Here is a 13,980-nt window from a genome sequence, read left to right on the forward strand (position 1 = left end):
GTTTTTCTGTCTTCATTATTCCTGTAGGTTGCTGCTTAAGCCAGTTAAAAAAATAAGTCAAGATGGCAGTCATGAAAGTACAACTGAAGCCTTGTGTGTTTCCTATGTGTGTTGTGTAATCATTTAATCCTTTCACATCTCAGTTGTAGAGAGAAAAAATGACTATAAAATTGGTTTAGGTCCATAATGTACCTTGTCTGCAGTATTCTGAGCAGTATGGATAATCCTTAAGTACTCAGATTCTAAGCTCATATTTGAAAATATAGTTGACCTCTAGTTTATTTTATTTATTATTTATTTTATTTATTTGATTTTTATGCCGCCCTTCTCCTTAGACTCAGGGTGGCTTACAACATGTTAGCAATGGCGCTTTTTAACAGAGCCAGCATATTGCCCCCACAATCCAGGTCCTCCTATAGTTCACTATAGGCTATCATAATCATAACACTTGTACAATCCATCCTCTTGACTTTTAGCTTCTTTAACAGAGGGTTCAATTCAATTCAATTCAATTTATTAGATTTGTATGCCGCCCCTCTCCGAAGACTCAGGGCAGCTCACAACAATAATAAAAACAATATTCCAGCGAAAACAAATCTAATATTAAAAAGCACATAAAACCCTATCATATTTTAAAAAGCAAACAACATATACATATACATACCCAAACATAAATATAAAAAAGCCTGGGGGAAAGGTGTCTCAACTCCCCCATGCCTGGCGGTATAGATGGGTCTTGAGTAATTTACGAAAGACAAGGAGTGTGGGGGAAGTTCTAATCTCCGGGGGGAGTTGATTCCAGAGGCTGCCACAGAGAAGGCTCTTCCCCTGGGGCCCGCCAAATGACATTGTTTGGTCGACGGGACCCGGAGAAGGCCAACTCTGTGGGACCTTATTGGTCGCTGGGATTTGTGCGGTAGCAGGCGGTTCTGGAGGTACTCTGGTCCAATGCCATGCAGGGCTTTAAAGGTCACAACACTTTGAATTGTGACCGGGAACTGATCAGCAGCCAATGCAGGCCACGGAGTGTTGCAGAAACATGGGCGAATCTAGGAAGCCCCACGATGGCTCTCGCAGCCGCGTTCTGCACGGTTCCTTTGAGATGCCGTCAGTATATAGAAAGAAAGTATATAGAAAGAAGTAGAAGGAGCATACAAATGGGGGGAGGAACTGCACTACTTGTACAGCTATCTGATGTGATTTTTCCTAGTGTCACCTGCTGCTTCCTGTCTGTTAGAAAGGTTATGTACTACTTACTAGTCAGGTACAGCTCGCTGAATCAGTTTAGTTAGAAGAATATCTAAAATGATGGTATTGAATGGACAAAAGGGACCTTTGCATAGGTCCTTGGAGATTCAAGATGTTGTAGGGTGTAATGCAGAGCATCATCTGCCAATGGTTTTCATCAGAAAGTACTAACCTTTGTAAGGTTTTCATAGCTACAGATGTCAGAGCAACCAGCCTGTAATCATTCACTCCTTGATGGCGGGTTTCTTTGGCACTGGAATGATAGTAGAGCGTTTGAAGCAGAAAGGGACATAACACATCTCTAGTGGTTTATTAAAGATGTAGGTGAAGATGAGGGTCAGCTGGTCAGCACAAATAAAAGGAGTTACCTTGTTTGAGCCTGCTGCTTTTCCAGGCTTTTTTCTATGAAATAAATCTGTCATATCATTTTCTGTGATCACCAGAGTTGGGGGAACTGTATAACAACCAAATCCCAAACATTTAAGAGGGAGAATTGTTCCTGTGAGGCATATGCAAACAGCAGCCTTACTACTATTTAAAAAATAAGACTCTACTTATTTCCTAAGCTTCCTTCTAAGAGTGGTGTAGCTGCTGAAAGAGCCAACATTTAATACCACCAATTGCTTACTTTATTTTGCTGAGTTTATTCAAAAAGAAGTTAAAGCTCAATTTATGTGGGAACATTAAACAAAAATCTAATTGGTATATACACTGTATATGCTGATGCTTTAGATAGATAGATAGATAGATAGATAGATAGATAGATAGATAGATAGATAGATAGATAGATAGATAGATAGATAGATGATAGATAGAGAGGGAGGGAGGGAGGGAGGGAGACGGATGGACAGACGGACGGACGGACAGACAGACAATATATACGTGTGTGTGTAACATATTATTGCTGATAATGAAATATAATGATATATACACATACATATAATGATATATACTAGTGATGGCGAACCTTTTTTCACTCAGGTGCCAAAAGAGCGTAGGTGTGCACTATCACACATGTGCAAGTGCCCATGCCCCTAATTCAATGCCTGGGGAGGGCAAAAATAGCTTCCCCCCGCCGCCCGGAGACCCTCTGGAGGCCGGAAATTTTCCAACTGTTTTCCAAATTCTTGGGTTTTTTTTTTCCAAATTGCAAAGTTAGCAAATGACAGGAAAGTAGATACTTCCTAAGTTCAGGAAATGCATTTGGTATATTTTAACCCAATTTGCACTTTCAATTAGTCTTGGAAACTTGTCTGAATGTCAAGTCTGAGTTTTCCTTTTTACTAATCCATCCTCAACATAATCTTTGAATGGTCTCCTCTTGCGATTTCTTCCAGCTCCTTATGTGACTTATCTAAACAAAGACCCAGCTGCTCCATGTTCTTTGACAGAGGCACTCGATCACTTCCAAGTAGAGAGCCTGGATGAACTTGTTCCCAATAACTTAAAGAATACAGAGATGCAACCTCAGAAAACTCCTCACAACATCACCATAGTAGCTGTGGAAGGCTGCCATTCTTTTGTGATTGTTGACTGGGCTGCACCTACCCATGGAGATCTGGTCACAGGTAAAACAATGTGGTTAGAGGTTGAATTGAACAGAATGTGTGTGTGTATGTGTGTGTGTATGCATATGTATATATATTCATTTCTTGTCTGCATTTTATTTTTCAATCAGTTCCACCATGTAATTCATTCAATGGTTTCTTTTTAGTAAGAAATAAATTTTGGTCTAAACTACAGAGCTAATCATTTTTTAACATGAGCAAATACATTTTTATAAAGTCTTGACACACTTATCAAAAAATCATAACATGAGGACAAGGCTCTCTACTTTATGTTTCTTGAGAGGCTTTATGGATTGATTGATCTATTGATTGAGAGACCTTTTCAAAGTTAGGGGTGCCACTACAAAAAGTCCCTGCCTAAATGTATATGAGACACCATCATCTGATAGTACTTGGAAACACATTTGAGGATACATAGCAGTCTTGTATGTAGTCTATATTTTGCTTTTATAAATATTGCTAATTTATTTTCTGGATTCAGAACCAAAATGGTGTAGTTTTACTTGATGGTAAAGTCTAAACGCTGCTAAAGTGGTAGGAAATTACAATGTTGAATACATTTAGAAGCCTGATATCACTTATTTATGACCTCCACTAATACAAAATCATTTATTTCCGCAACCAAGACAATGCTGACTACAGTGTTCCCTCGATTTTCGCGGGTTCAAACTTTGCGAAAAGTCTATACCAAGGTTTTTCAAAAATATTAATTAAAAAATACTTCGCGGGTTTTTTCCCACCCGATGGCATCCTATATCATCGCCAAACTTTTGTCTGCCATTAATAATTTTTTTTAAATAAACTTTAATAAATAAACATGGTGAGTAATAATCTGAATGGTTGCTCAGGGAATGGGAAATTGCAATTTAGGGGTTTAAAGTGTTAAGGGAAGGCTTGTAATACTGTTCATAGCCAAAAATAGTGTATTTACTTCCACATCTCTACTTTGCGGAAATTCGACTTTCACGGGCGGTCTTGGAATGCATCCCCCACGAAAAGTGAGGGAACACTGTACTAGCAACTGGTGGCGCAGTGGTTAGAATGCAGTATTGCAGGTCTAACTCACTGCTCAATCCAGGAATTCGATTCTGAGCAGCTCAAGGTTGACTCAGCCTTCCATCCTTTCGAGGTCGGTCAAATGAGGACCCAGATTGTTGGGGGCAATATTCTGACTCTGTAAACCACTTAGAGAGGGCTGTAAAGAACTCTGAAGTGGTATATAAGTCTAAGTGCTATTGCTGTTGCCTGGATTTGCCCCTGTGTTTTCCTGGCAAGACCTTCGGAAATGATTTGCCATTGCCTTCTTCTGGGGGTTGAGAGAGGGTGACATTAGGAATGTGGACATTGAGATTTTTATAGGAGCCATATAGGAGAGGGGCAGCATACAAATCCAAGAAAGAAAGAAAGAAAGAAAGAAAGAAAGAAAGAAAGAAAGAAAGAAAGAAAGAAAGAAAGAAAGAAAGAAAGAAAGATACAGATACTTTGATGAGTCAGAGAGGGGTGCTATGTGTGCTCCCCTGCACATTTGGAAGCATACTTCATAATGTTGATTGAGCCCTATTCCCCACCTAGTTTTATTGCCATCCCTTCTTGGCAGAAATGGGAATCCCCTCCGGCTTTGAACATGCTAATGAAATACTTTTGAAACATAATGCTTGTGTGATGTATTAGGCTGTGGAAGTACCCCTGGGGTCTCATAAATCCATGATATCTTTCTCCTGGCAGGTTATTTAGTTTACAGCGCATCCTATGAAGATGTCATCAGGAACAAATGGTCAACCAAAAATGCAGCAAGCACTAATTTGCCCATTGAAAACTTGAAGCCAAATACAAGGTATTATTCCAAAAGACAAGTGATAACAAGCCTGGTTTGGAAGGGTGGGAAGGGAAATGGATGTAGAAACATTGATATTTACAGTTGAAAGACATCTTGGAAATCATCCTATCTAACACACCCACCCACTCACAAACCTATCCCACAATGCATTCATAGCTTAAACATTTGAAGTCAAGGACAGAGTAAATTTCCATAAATCTAATAACTGTTATGAACCCAACTCAGTCAAGTCAAGTTTATCTTGGATGTGTTCCAACTCTTTTCTGTGCCACTTAGCCTCCTTTCACAAGTTACTAAAGTTGCAGGCACATGTGGCCGATCTTTGGGAGAAGAGGAAATGTGTGTGTTATTAAAACTGAATTTCATGAACTGAAAAATATGTTGTGTTTGTTTTGTATTCCTCCTACTATTATTATTATTATTATTATTATTATTTATTAGATTTGTATGCCACCCCTCTCCGTAGACTCGGGGCAGCTCACAGCAATGATAAAAACAATATACAATGACAAATCTAATAGTTAGAATCTAAAATAATAATAATACATTTAAAAAGTCTAAAAAACAAGAAACCCCAATATATAAAAAACATACATACACTCATATCATACAAAAAAAAAACCTACATAGGCAGGGGGGGATGTTTCAGTTCCCCCATGCTTGACGACAGGGGTGGGTTTTAAGGAGTTTACGAAAGGCAAGGAGGGTGGGGGCAGTTCTAATCTCTGGAGGGAGCTGACTCCAGAGGGTCGGAGCCGCCACAGAGAAGGCTCTTCCTCTGGGTCCTGCCAAACAACATTGTTTAGTTGACGGGACCCGGAGGAGACCAACTCTGTGGGACCTAACCGGTCGCTGGGATTCGTGCAGGAGAAGGCGGTCTCGTAGATAACCTGGTCCGGTGCTATGAAGGGCTTTATAGGTGATGATCAACACTTTGAATTGTGACCGGAAACTGATCGGCAACCAATGCAGACTGCGGAGTGTTGGAGTAACATGAGCATATTTGGGAAAGACCATGATTGCTCTCGCAGCTGCATTTTGCACGATCTGAAGTTTCTGAACACTCTTCAAAGGTAGCACCATGTAGAGAGTGTTACAGTAGTCGAGCCTCGAGGTGATGACTAATTTACCCAGATGAATTGGAACAACAGTATCCAGAATCTCTGATGAGCACAAAGATTTAGGCAGACTCAAAAATGTTCATCATGAAAAGTTAACTTAAACTAAATTTTTCTCTTTTCAGATGCACGGTTCAATAGGGTAGCAATTTCTCCTTTGATTTGCAGTATTTCCTACTTGACCTGCAGTGTAATGTGTTTTTGCATAGCCCTTCTGTTTTTGTAGGATTGGGTGATGCTGCAGGGTTAATTCCACTGGACTCAATGGTTCTGATAAGTTTGCAGTTTGCTTCCTTTAACCTTACTCTATTGTGAGGAAACAAATACAGGCATAGGAATCATGGTGGTACAATGGTTAGAACGCAGTACTGAAGGCTACCTCTGCTGACTGGAGTTCGAATTTCTCCAGGCTCAAGGTTGACTCAGCCTTCCATCCTTCTGGGGTGGGTAAAATGACGACCCAGATTTTGGGGAGCGACATGCTGACTCTATAAACCACTTAGAGAGGGCTGTAAAGTACTTTGAAGTAGTATATATGGCTAAGTCTAAGTTCTATTTCTATGACAACAATAGCGTCATGCAAAATATGCCATTTATGTACTTGCATCAAGGTCTATGATGTCATAATGTAATTGATGTCATTTTGTACATTGTCATCTTGATATCATTGTGGCTTGTTATGAACACCACCGCTTGTGTCCTCTTTCCTGCTAAAGCTCCAGTGCTATCAGCCAATATTCTCCACTTGGAACCTTTGACTGGAGACCAAAGGTGCTTTTCAAAAGGCAACTGGAAAGAAGGCCCCATTGCCTTGTGAAAAGCACTTCTGGGACAACCATGACCTGGATGATTGAGACTCTCCATAAACTTTTATTGGATTGGTTGGTTGGTTGGTTGGTTGGTTGGTTGGTTGGTTGGTTGGTTGGTTGGTTGGTTGGTTGGTTGGTTGGTTTATTATTTGTTTGTTTGTTTGTTTGTTTATTTATTTATTTATTTATTTATTTATTCCAATACACAATAATACACAATGAAGGTAATAGAGAATACCTTCAACTAAAATATATTAGAGAAAGAAAGAGGAGAGAATATAGGAATAAAATATATAAATGAGAGAATAGAAGAAAAGATATAAGTATAGAAAAGATATATGAAATATATATAAGAGAGGGGAAAGATATATGAGATATGGGAGCTGTTTTGCAAGATATATGAGATTTTGTAGTTTTTAGGCATTTTTCCTCAACTCCTTGTTGGGCACAATTGTTTTCACCCTTCACTGTACTGTGAATAAAGCTGAGCATCTGAGTCTAACAATAGCCAATTATGGGGGAAGGTTGTAGGCAAAGATATTCATCTTTCCAAATCTGGGGAATGATCAGGAATCACAACAACAACAATTCTTAAAATGTAGCAGTGACACTAGCAAATGAAGAACTCATTTATACCAATAAAGGAGACTGTAAAAAATATGACTTCAGCAACCGAGTTGTCGAAGCGTGGAACTCATTACTGGACTCCATAGTGTCATCCCCAAACCCCCAACACTTTACCCTTGGATTATCCACGGTTGACCTATCCAGATTCCTAAGAGGTCAGTAAAGGGCGAGTACAAGTGCACTAGAGTGCCTTCTGTCCCCTGTCTTTTTGCTCTCCTATATCTCCTATACCTTTCTTCTATTCCTATATCTCTTCTATTCTTTCATTGATATGTTCTATTCCTATAACTTCTATTCTTTCTTAGATATATTTTACTATGAGTATCTCCTCTATAACCTTCATCATGTATTTTACTATGTGTATATCCACTAAAACCCTCATTGTGTATTGGACAAAATAAACCAATCAATAAATAAATATTTGTAGCTCAGGGTTGAAATGAGCTTCGCTCAACCAAACTCAGAAAGCTCCAAGAACTTATATGTACTCAAGTCCTTTTGTTCAATTGTTTATATTTGCTAACCAAGGAGCTCCCTTTTTTGGTTCGCGTGCTAAAAGTGTGTGTGTGTGTACTAGTTTGCACGAATATGCCCACATCCCTTCCCTCCACGTATGCGCACCCCCCACACTTCCCCACACATGCATACAATCCCCCCCCCCATCCCTGCACATGTGCACAGGTCTCATTGAAGCCCCGGAGTGCAAAAAAAACCCCACCCAATGGACAGACAGGAAGTTCAGAAAATGCACTTCTGGTTTGCCCATTGTGCTGTTTTTTGCACTCTGGGGCTTCAAGAAGCTTCCCTAAATCCTAGTGCAAAAAACGGTTTGGTATTTGGTTGCTATTAATATTATTAGTAGTAGCAAAGTTCACCTGGCTTAACTTGCAATAGATTCAGCATGGCAAGAAATCAATTGTGTTGCTTAGAATCCCATTTGTTAGTAATGAATGATCCCTCCTTCATAAAGATGAAATAAACTGCTATCTTTACTTACAATTCTGCCGATTCATGCATTTACAGAATGCAGACATAAGTGCTTATATTCCAGTACCTATTAATAACTTCTGGATGCTTCCATTTGTGAGGATGCCTTCGGCTTGATCTCACACATGTGTCCTCAGCCGAGGACAATGGAGCACAAAGGAAGATAGAAGGAGGTGGAAAGAAGCTCAGCAGGGCCAAAAGGGGGGGGGGGAAGGGGAGGAGTCATCTACTCTACACTGCTTATATAGTCTGCAGAGTACATGCCCCTTTTTGTCATCAAAGGTGACCCAGTAGTCAGTTAAATTACGACCTGACCATAGAGATGTGTCTACAAGACAGTGTAAGCAAGTGTTAGAGTGGTGAAATCCAACAAAAATAGCACATTGGCAAAACGGAAGTACATTTTTCTGAACTTCCGGTTTGCCTGGGCTTTTTACATCCCAGGCTTCAGGCATGCGCAGGGATGGGGGGGATTGTGTGCATGCATGGGAGAAGCATGTGGGTGCACATGCATGGGAGGGAGGAAAGCTAGCACACCCATACACCCCCTTTGGCACCTGAACCAAAAAAGGTTCACCATCACTGCTATCGGATTTCTTTGACTGCTAAGTATCTGCGCTTCTCCCAGAACTCCCAGGCAAAGCTACCTCCTTATCCTGAGACTTTAAAATTGCTCCTTAAACCACTCTAAAATTTCTGCAATTTAGCAACCTGAATTGGGAGATTAAGCTAGCTTCAATCCATGTGTTCATGATTATACGCAGGTTGTGAGGAAACTCTGATTTGCAGAAACTGAGCTGCCTGAAGTGCGTTCCTCAGACTTTGTTGTGGTTCCTGCTTGAAAGACCTTACGTCTATTTGTTCAGTTGAGCTTTAGGCTGTTAGTTAGCTAAATACCTGGCTAAGATATTTAACTCTGTACAGTCATTCATTTAGTATACATTTTAAGATAGTCTAATAGGTTAAAATATACAAATAACCAACACGCCATTGTTAAAAGCGTTAAGATTTTGTTCTTCTTTTACTATTACTATCCTCTGTACCTACAACTGTTTGATATCTGCCTTCTAACACTTCAGATCTTGCCTACTTAAAAATTCACATTTATAAAAATGTAAAAAAAATTCTGTAGACACCAAGAGAGAAGCATAAACACCCTTCATTCTTGATTGAGCTTCATTCCTGATTACTCTTTCCTGATGATGTTCATGGCAGTGTTACAGAAGTAATTTGCTGTATTTTTTCAACTTTCCAGTCTAGTCAGAAGCTCTGGAATTCCCAAGCGTTCTTTCATCCAATTTCTCATCAGGGCCAATCCTGTTTAGCCAAGGATCAGCCAAGGTTGGCTAAAGAATTTGAAACTTAGAATCATGATGGATAGTGATTAAAGAGATTGCTAAATCTCGAGCTATGTTGCAAATTGCTTAATCTATCAAGTTTTAAAATACGTTGCCACAGTGTTTATACTGTATTTATTTCTCTGAAAGGAAGAGTATGGTTTTATTTTTAATATAATTTACTTTTAATGTGGGTAGGGTTGTCTCAGCTATGCAGAGCATCTATAAAAACATTTTATTATTTTAAAAAGTTGCTCTTCTTAAACAAAATCAGTTGCTTTCTTGTGAATAGGGCCCCCAATTTGCAACTTTGCAATAGCAACTGAATGCTGCTTCATTTATTCAGATTTTGGGTAGAACTCAACTTTAAATTTTCTTATTCTGCTATGATTCTTTATTTCTTTATTTTTATTTTTTACAATATTGAAAGACGAGGAATAATGTATCTAAGCTTATATGTACTTTTTTTTTTCTTTTTGGAAAACAGACCACATGATATCTTTTAAATAATTAAATCAGAACTGTGGTTCATATAATATATTCTAACATTTTCTTCAATTAAAATTAAAGAACTTGTTTTTGCTTTCCATCCTATTGGATCTCTGGTGATATAAAGTAACTGTTACTGAATTTCAGAAGCAGTAGTCAAGTCCAAAAGCAAGTAGGAATCATAATATTTGTGCAATTAATTACATTATTTATCTTCTAATGTTCTGGCAGGTTTTTTTCTAACAACTGAATATAGTTTTTGTCCAAAAATGAATCATTGATGATGTCAGTTCTTTTTCAACATTAGTTTTATTTTTTTTAAAAAATTCTCTTCAGCCCAATTTTTAGTCTGAAGTCCTAGGACCTGGCACTGAAATCATGAGATTTGTCTATATAACATTTAATCCCCATACCAGTGGGATTCATCCAATTTGGGCGGCATTTTTTCTATCAAAGACTGTTATTTAAAAATATCAAATGGGAAATTATGGAAATCTTTCTCCAAAATTTCTATATTGATGAGGCTACTTATTAGAGAAATGAAACACCTCTAAACCAAAGATCAAACTTTTAAAGACACCAACAATACTGCATTTGTTCTTCTATTCAAATGTACTTATATATTGTAGCATGATTTTTGTGTGTGTGCCTTCAAATCAGTATTAGTTCTTAGTGACCACCTGAACTAGTTCCTGCAGTTTTTTTGGAAAGATTTTCAGAGGTAGTTTGCAATTGCCATCTTCCATTAGCTGAGAAAGAGTGACTGGCCCACACTAGCTTTGTGCCTAAGGCAGGACTAGAACTCAAGTTCATCTTTAATAGTTTCTCTTTTCTTTCAATGTGAGAATTTATGGCCCTTTCAGTTCTGTGGTTCTGAGAGTTTTGAAAGGACTCTTACCTTTCATTTAGATATTTGAGAATATGGCAAGTATCAGTGTCAATATATAACTCATTGTTCGAGGCAGGGATGGGTTCCACTTACCTTTTCTACCAGTTCGCATCAGGATGGAGATGCAGGTTTTCACATGTCCCTTCCCAGAAAACAATTTAAAAAAATAGTTTCTGTCCATGCGCAGAAGCAAAATCAAAGATGGTGGTGCCCACAGACAGACAGAACCAGCTCTATGACATCATCACCGGTTTACAAATGATGCTAAAGAACCGGTTAGAACCAGTAGGAACCCATCTCTGGTTCAAGGGATGTATTTCCATTGTAGAGCCTGGTGGCTACAGGTTACATCAGCTAACAGCTAGCTGTAATTCAGCAGTTCAAATATCACCACCAGCTCAATGTTGACTCAATCTTCCATCCTTCCAAGGTGGGTAAAATGAGGACCCAAATTGTTGGGGCAATATGCTGATTCTGTAAACTGCTTAGAGAATGTAAAAACACTATAAAGCGGTATATAAGTCTAAATGCTATTGCTATTTCTCTTTCTTCTAAACAATCTGAAATGGCTGGACATAAGCACACATGCAGGAGCAGCTTTCAAAGTATGCAGAAGAGGCAAATGTTTTAATTATTTCAAGATTGAGGTTTCATTTATGCTCTTGCGCTTCACAAAAACACTTTTTAAAGGCTTTGGTTTCCAAATTCTGGCATAATAACTTTTTTTTCAGCAGATTTTTGATATTATGTTAAATGCTGGACATTTATCAAAATAATATATAGTTAATCACAATGGCATGTCTTGCTATGAAATCAAGATCCTTCAGAAATAAGACTTTTAGTAGCAAATTGTTATTGTTTTTCATCAGAAATTGTTTACATTCATATTTTAAGTTTCTTTGCTAATTTTCCCCAAGTCCATCGATTCTGAATAAATGGCTAAATGGATGGATGGATGACTACTTTTAGAATTTCATTCACATAAATTTATCTTGTCTGTATGTGCCCTGGTTAGCGAAAAGTGCATGTAGAACAACCGAGGGCTCAGTTTAAATCAGACACCAGATAGTTTATCTTTCCAGGTTAGAATTCCTATTAAAATAAGGCCTGCAATTGGAGCCAACTCAAACTGACAAGGTGGCTTTTATATACATCATCAGGGTTATGCAGAAGGCTATTTTTATTCACCAGATTTTTCTTTTGCCCCCAACTCTTTGGGAAGATATTGATACATCTCCTTCCAAGGAAAGTATGAATTAGCCCATGCCACAGAATTTAATATGTCTGTTTAACATTTGATGACTTCCATCTGTCTTCATCAACCACTGTCACAGAAAGTAAACATGGTGCTTGAGATAATGCTGGACATTTAAACACTTCACCTATTGTGTTTCACCACTGTCGGCTCTTTGGTCATTATCAAATTCTGTTGGTTCTTGCATGGTTTCATGACTGAATAAAATGTTTTTGATGAAGCTATCATTAGAGGTGCCTCAAAAAACAAGATGTATTTAATAGCTTTTGTGGAACTTTTCAGAATTCCATTTTTAAAAGCCTGTTGGACATTTGTCAAATTTTATTGCCTACCACAAGCTGTTATTATTCTGCCATTTTAATGGATTCTTGTTTTTTCCCCCTCTTTCCTTGATTTAGGTATTATTTTAAGGTCCAAGCAACAAATCCTTATGGTTACGGTCCTGTAAGTTCATCCATCACTTATGTCACTGAATCTGGTAAGGCGGTTTAATATAGTATTAAAATACAAAACATTTTAAACTACAAATTAGAGCGCTGTTAACAAGAATCTAGTGTAAAGATTTCAGAATAAAAACACCAAATGGCTGTTTTGTCAATGGGAATGACTCCCCAGTAAAAGGAGGAGGAGGAAGAGGAGGATCTGTTGGCATGTTAGGAAATATAGACAACTTTTCCCAACCTGAGCTTTCTTCAGATATATGGATTTATTTCTAAGCTTCTTCAGACAGAATGGCTATTGTTGAGAATTCTGGGGTTTGAATTTACACAATTGGACAGTACCAATTGTCATGGAGGGCTGGTTAATGTTCTGTCTGGGTCACTCCGGAAGCCAAGACCAACCCAAAAAGATAAGCCAGACACACCGTTAAAATGCAAAGGCAGTTTATAAAATTCAAGAAAAACACAGGTAACAGAAAATGTCCTTACAAACAGGGAAACGCTGGGACTTCAACTATATCCATGAAGGCAAAAGTCCATGCAGCAATACAGGATTCTTGCTGCCAAGACGAGGCTGTAGATAGCAGACCTACACCTCCCACGGGTCTTCCAAACTGCTGGGCCACAAGCCAGGAACAGAGATGCTGAGAACAAAGCAGGTCACCATAACTCCAACTGATAACACTCCACATGGCTTCAAGGGCTTGCCTGCCTTTTAAACCCTGCTAAGGAGGACCACACCCAAGCCCAGCTGTTCCTAATTCAGTGCTGATAATACTTCTTTAATTGCTCCTTTCTTTGCTCTGAACGTCTCTGTCGCTGGTCAATGACAGCTTGTGCTTCATCACGTAATGACTCCAAGCTACTGGCTGGGGAAAGCCCCCCCCCCCCGGGGCTCTCATGCTGTTCTCCTTCATCCCATTCCTGACTTTCCTCTCCCCCGTCCGACTGCTCAGCCCCCTCCTCTTCGCTGTCCTCCTCCTCCGGGCATGGAGCCAGCAGAGACACAGCCGGTCCCTGAGCAGCCTCAAGCTGAACCACAACAGTTAAGAATTGAACTAAGAAAACCAAAATGAAGTGCTGATTGTCTCTGGCCACAGGAGTGAATTTGTGCTTCAGCTCTTGCCCTTTCAATGCAGAAAGCCAACATCAGTCTTTTTTAACAGTTTCTCAGGTTGCCCAATGTGGAACTAGTCTTTAGTTTTTCTATCCTGATAATAAAGAAAAGGAATGGCATATACTTCTGTTTTCTTCTCAGGAAAACTACATGACTGTTTCCATTAGGTCGCCAGAGGTCAAGCTCAGCACAATGAAAAGTTTAGTGGGGGATAGTGGGGGAAAAAGGTTAAATTAAAAAATGAAAAGAGGAAATTCCA

General features: G+C 38.9%; 1 protein-coding gene across 1 annotated transcript in view; it reads left to right on the top strand.

Moving 5' to 3' along the window:
- FNDC1 (fibronectin type III domain containing 1) overlaps positions 1 to 13,980 on the top strand; it is an 89,162-nt gene that overhangs the window by 61,317 nt on the left and 13,865 nt on the right. Inside the window, exons 14-16 of the mRNA XM_070733770.1 lie at positions 2,586 to 2,816; positions 4,542 to 4,650; positions 12,563 to 12,642. Of these exons, the coding sequence (XP_070589871.1) occupies positions 2,586 to 2,816; positions 4,542 to 4,650; positions 12,563 to 12,642 (420 nt within the window). The remainder of the gene's footprint in view (positions 1 to 2,585; positions 2,817 to 4,541; positions 4,651 to 12,562; positions 12,643 to 13,980) is intronic.

The sequence above is a fragment of the Erythrolamprus reginae genome, chromosome 1, assembly GCF_031021105.1.
Source record: "Erythrolamprus reginae isolate rEryReg1 chromosome 1, rEryReg1.hap1, whole genome shotgun sequence".
In the NCBI taxonomy this organism is placed as follows: Eukaryota; Metazoa; Chordata; class Lepidosauria; order Squamata; family Dipsadidae; genus Erythrolamprus; species Erythrolamprus reginae.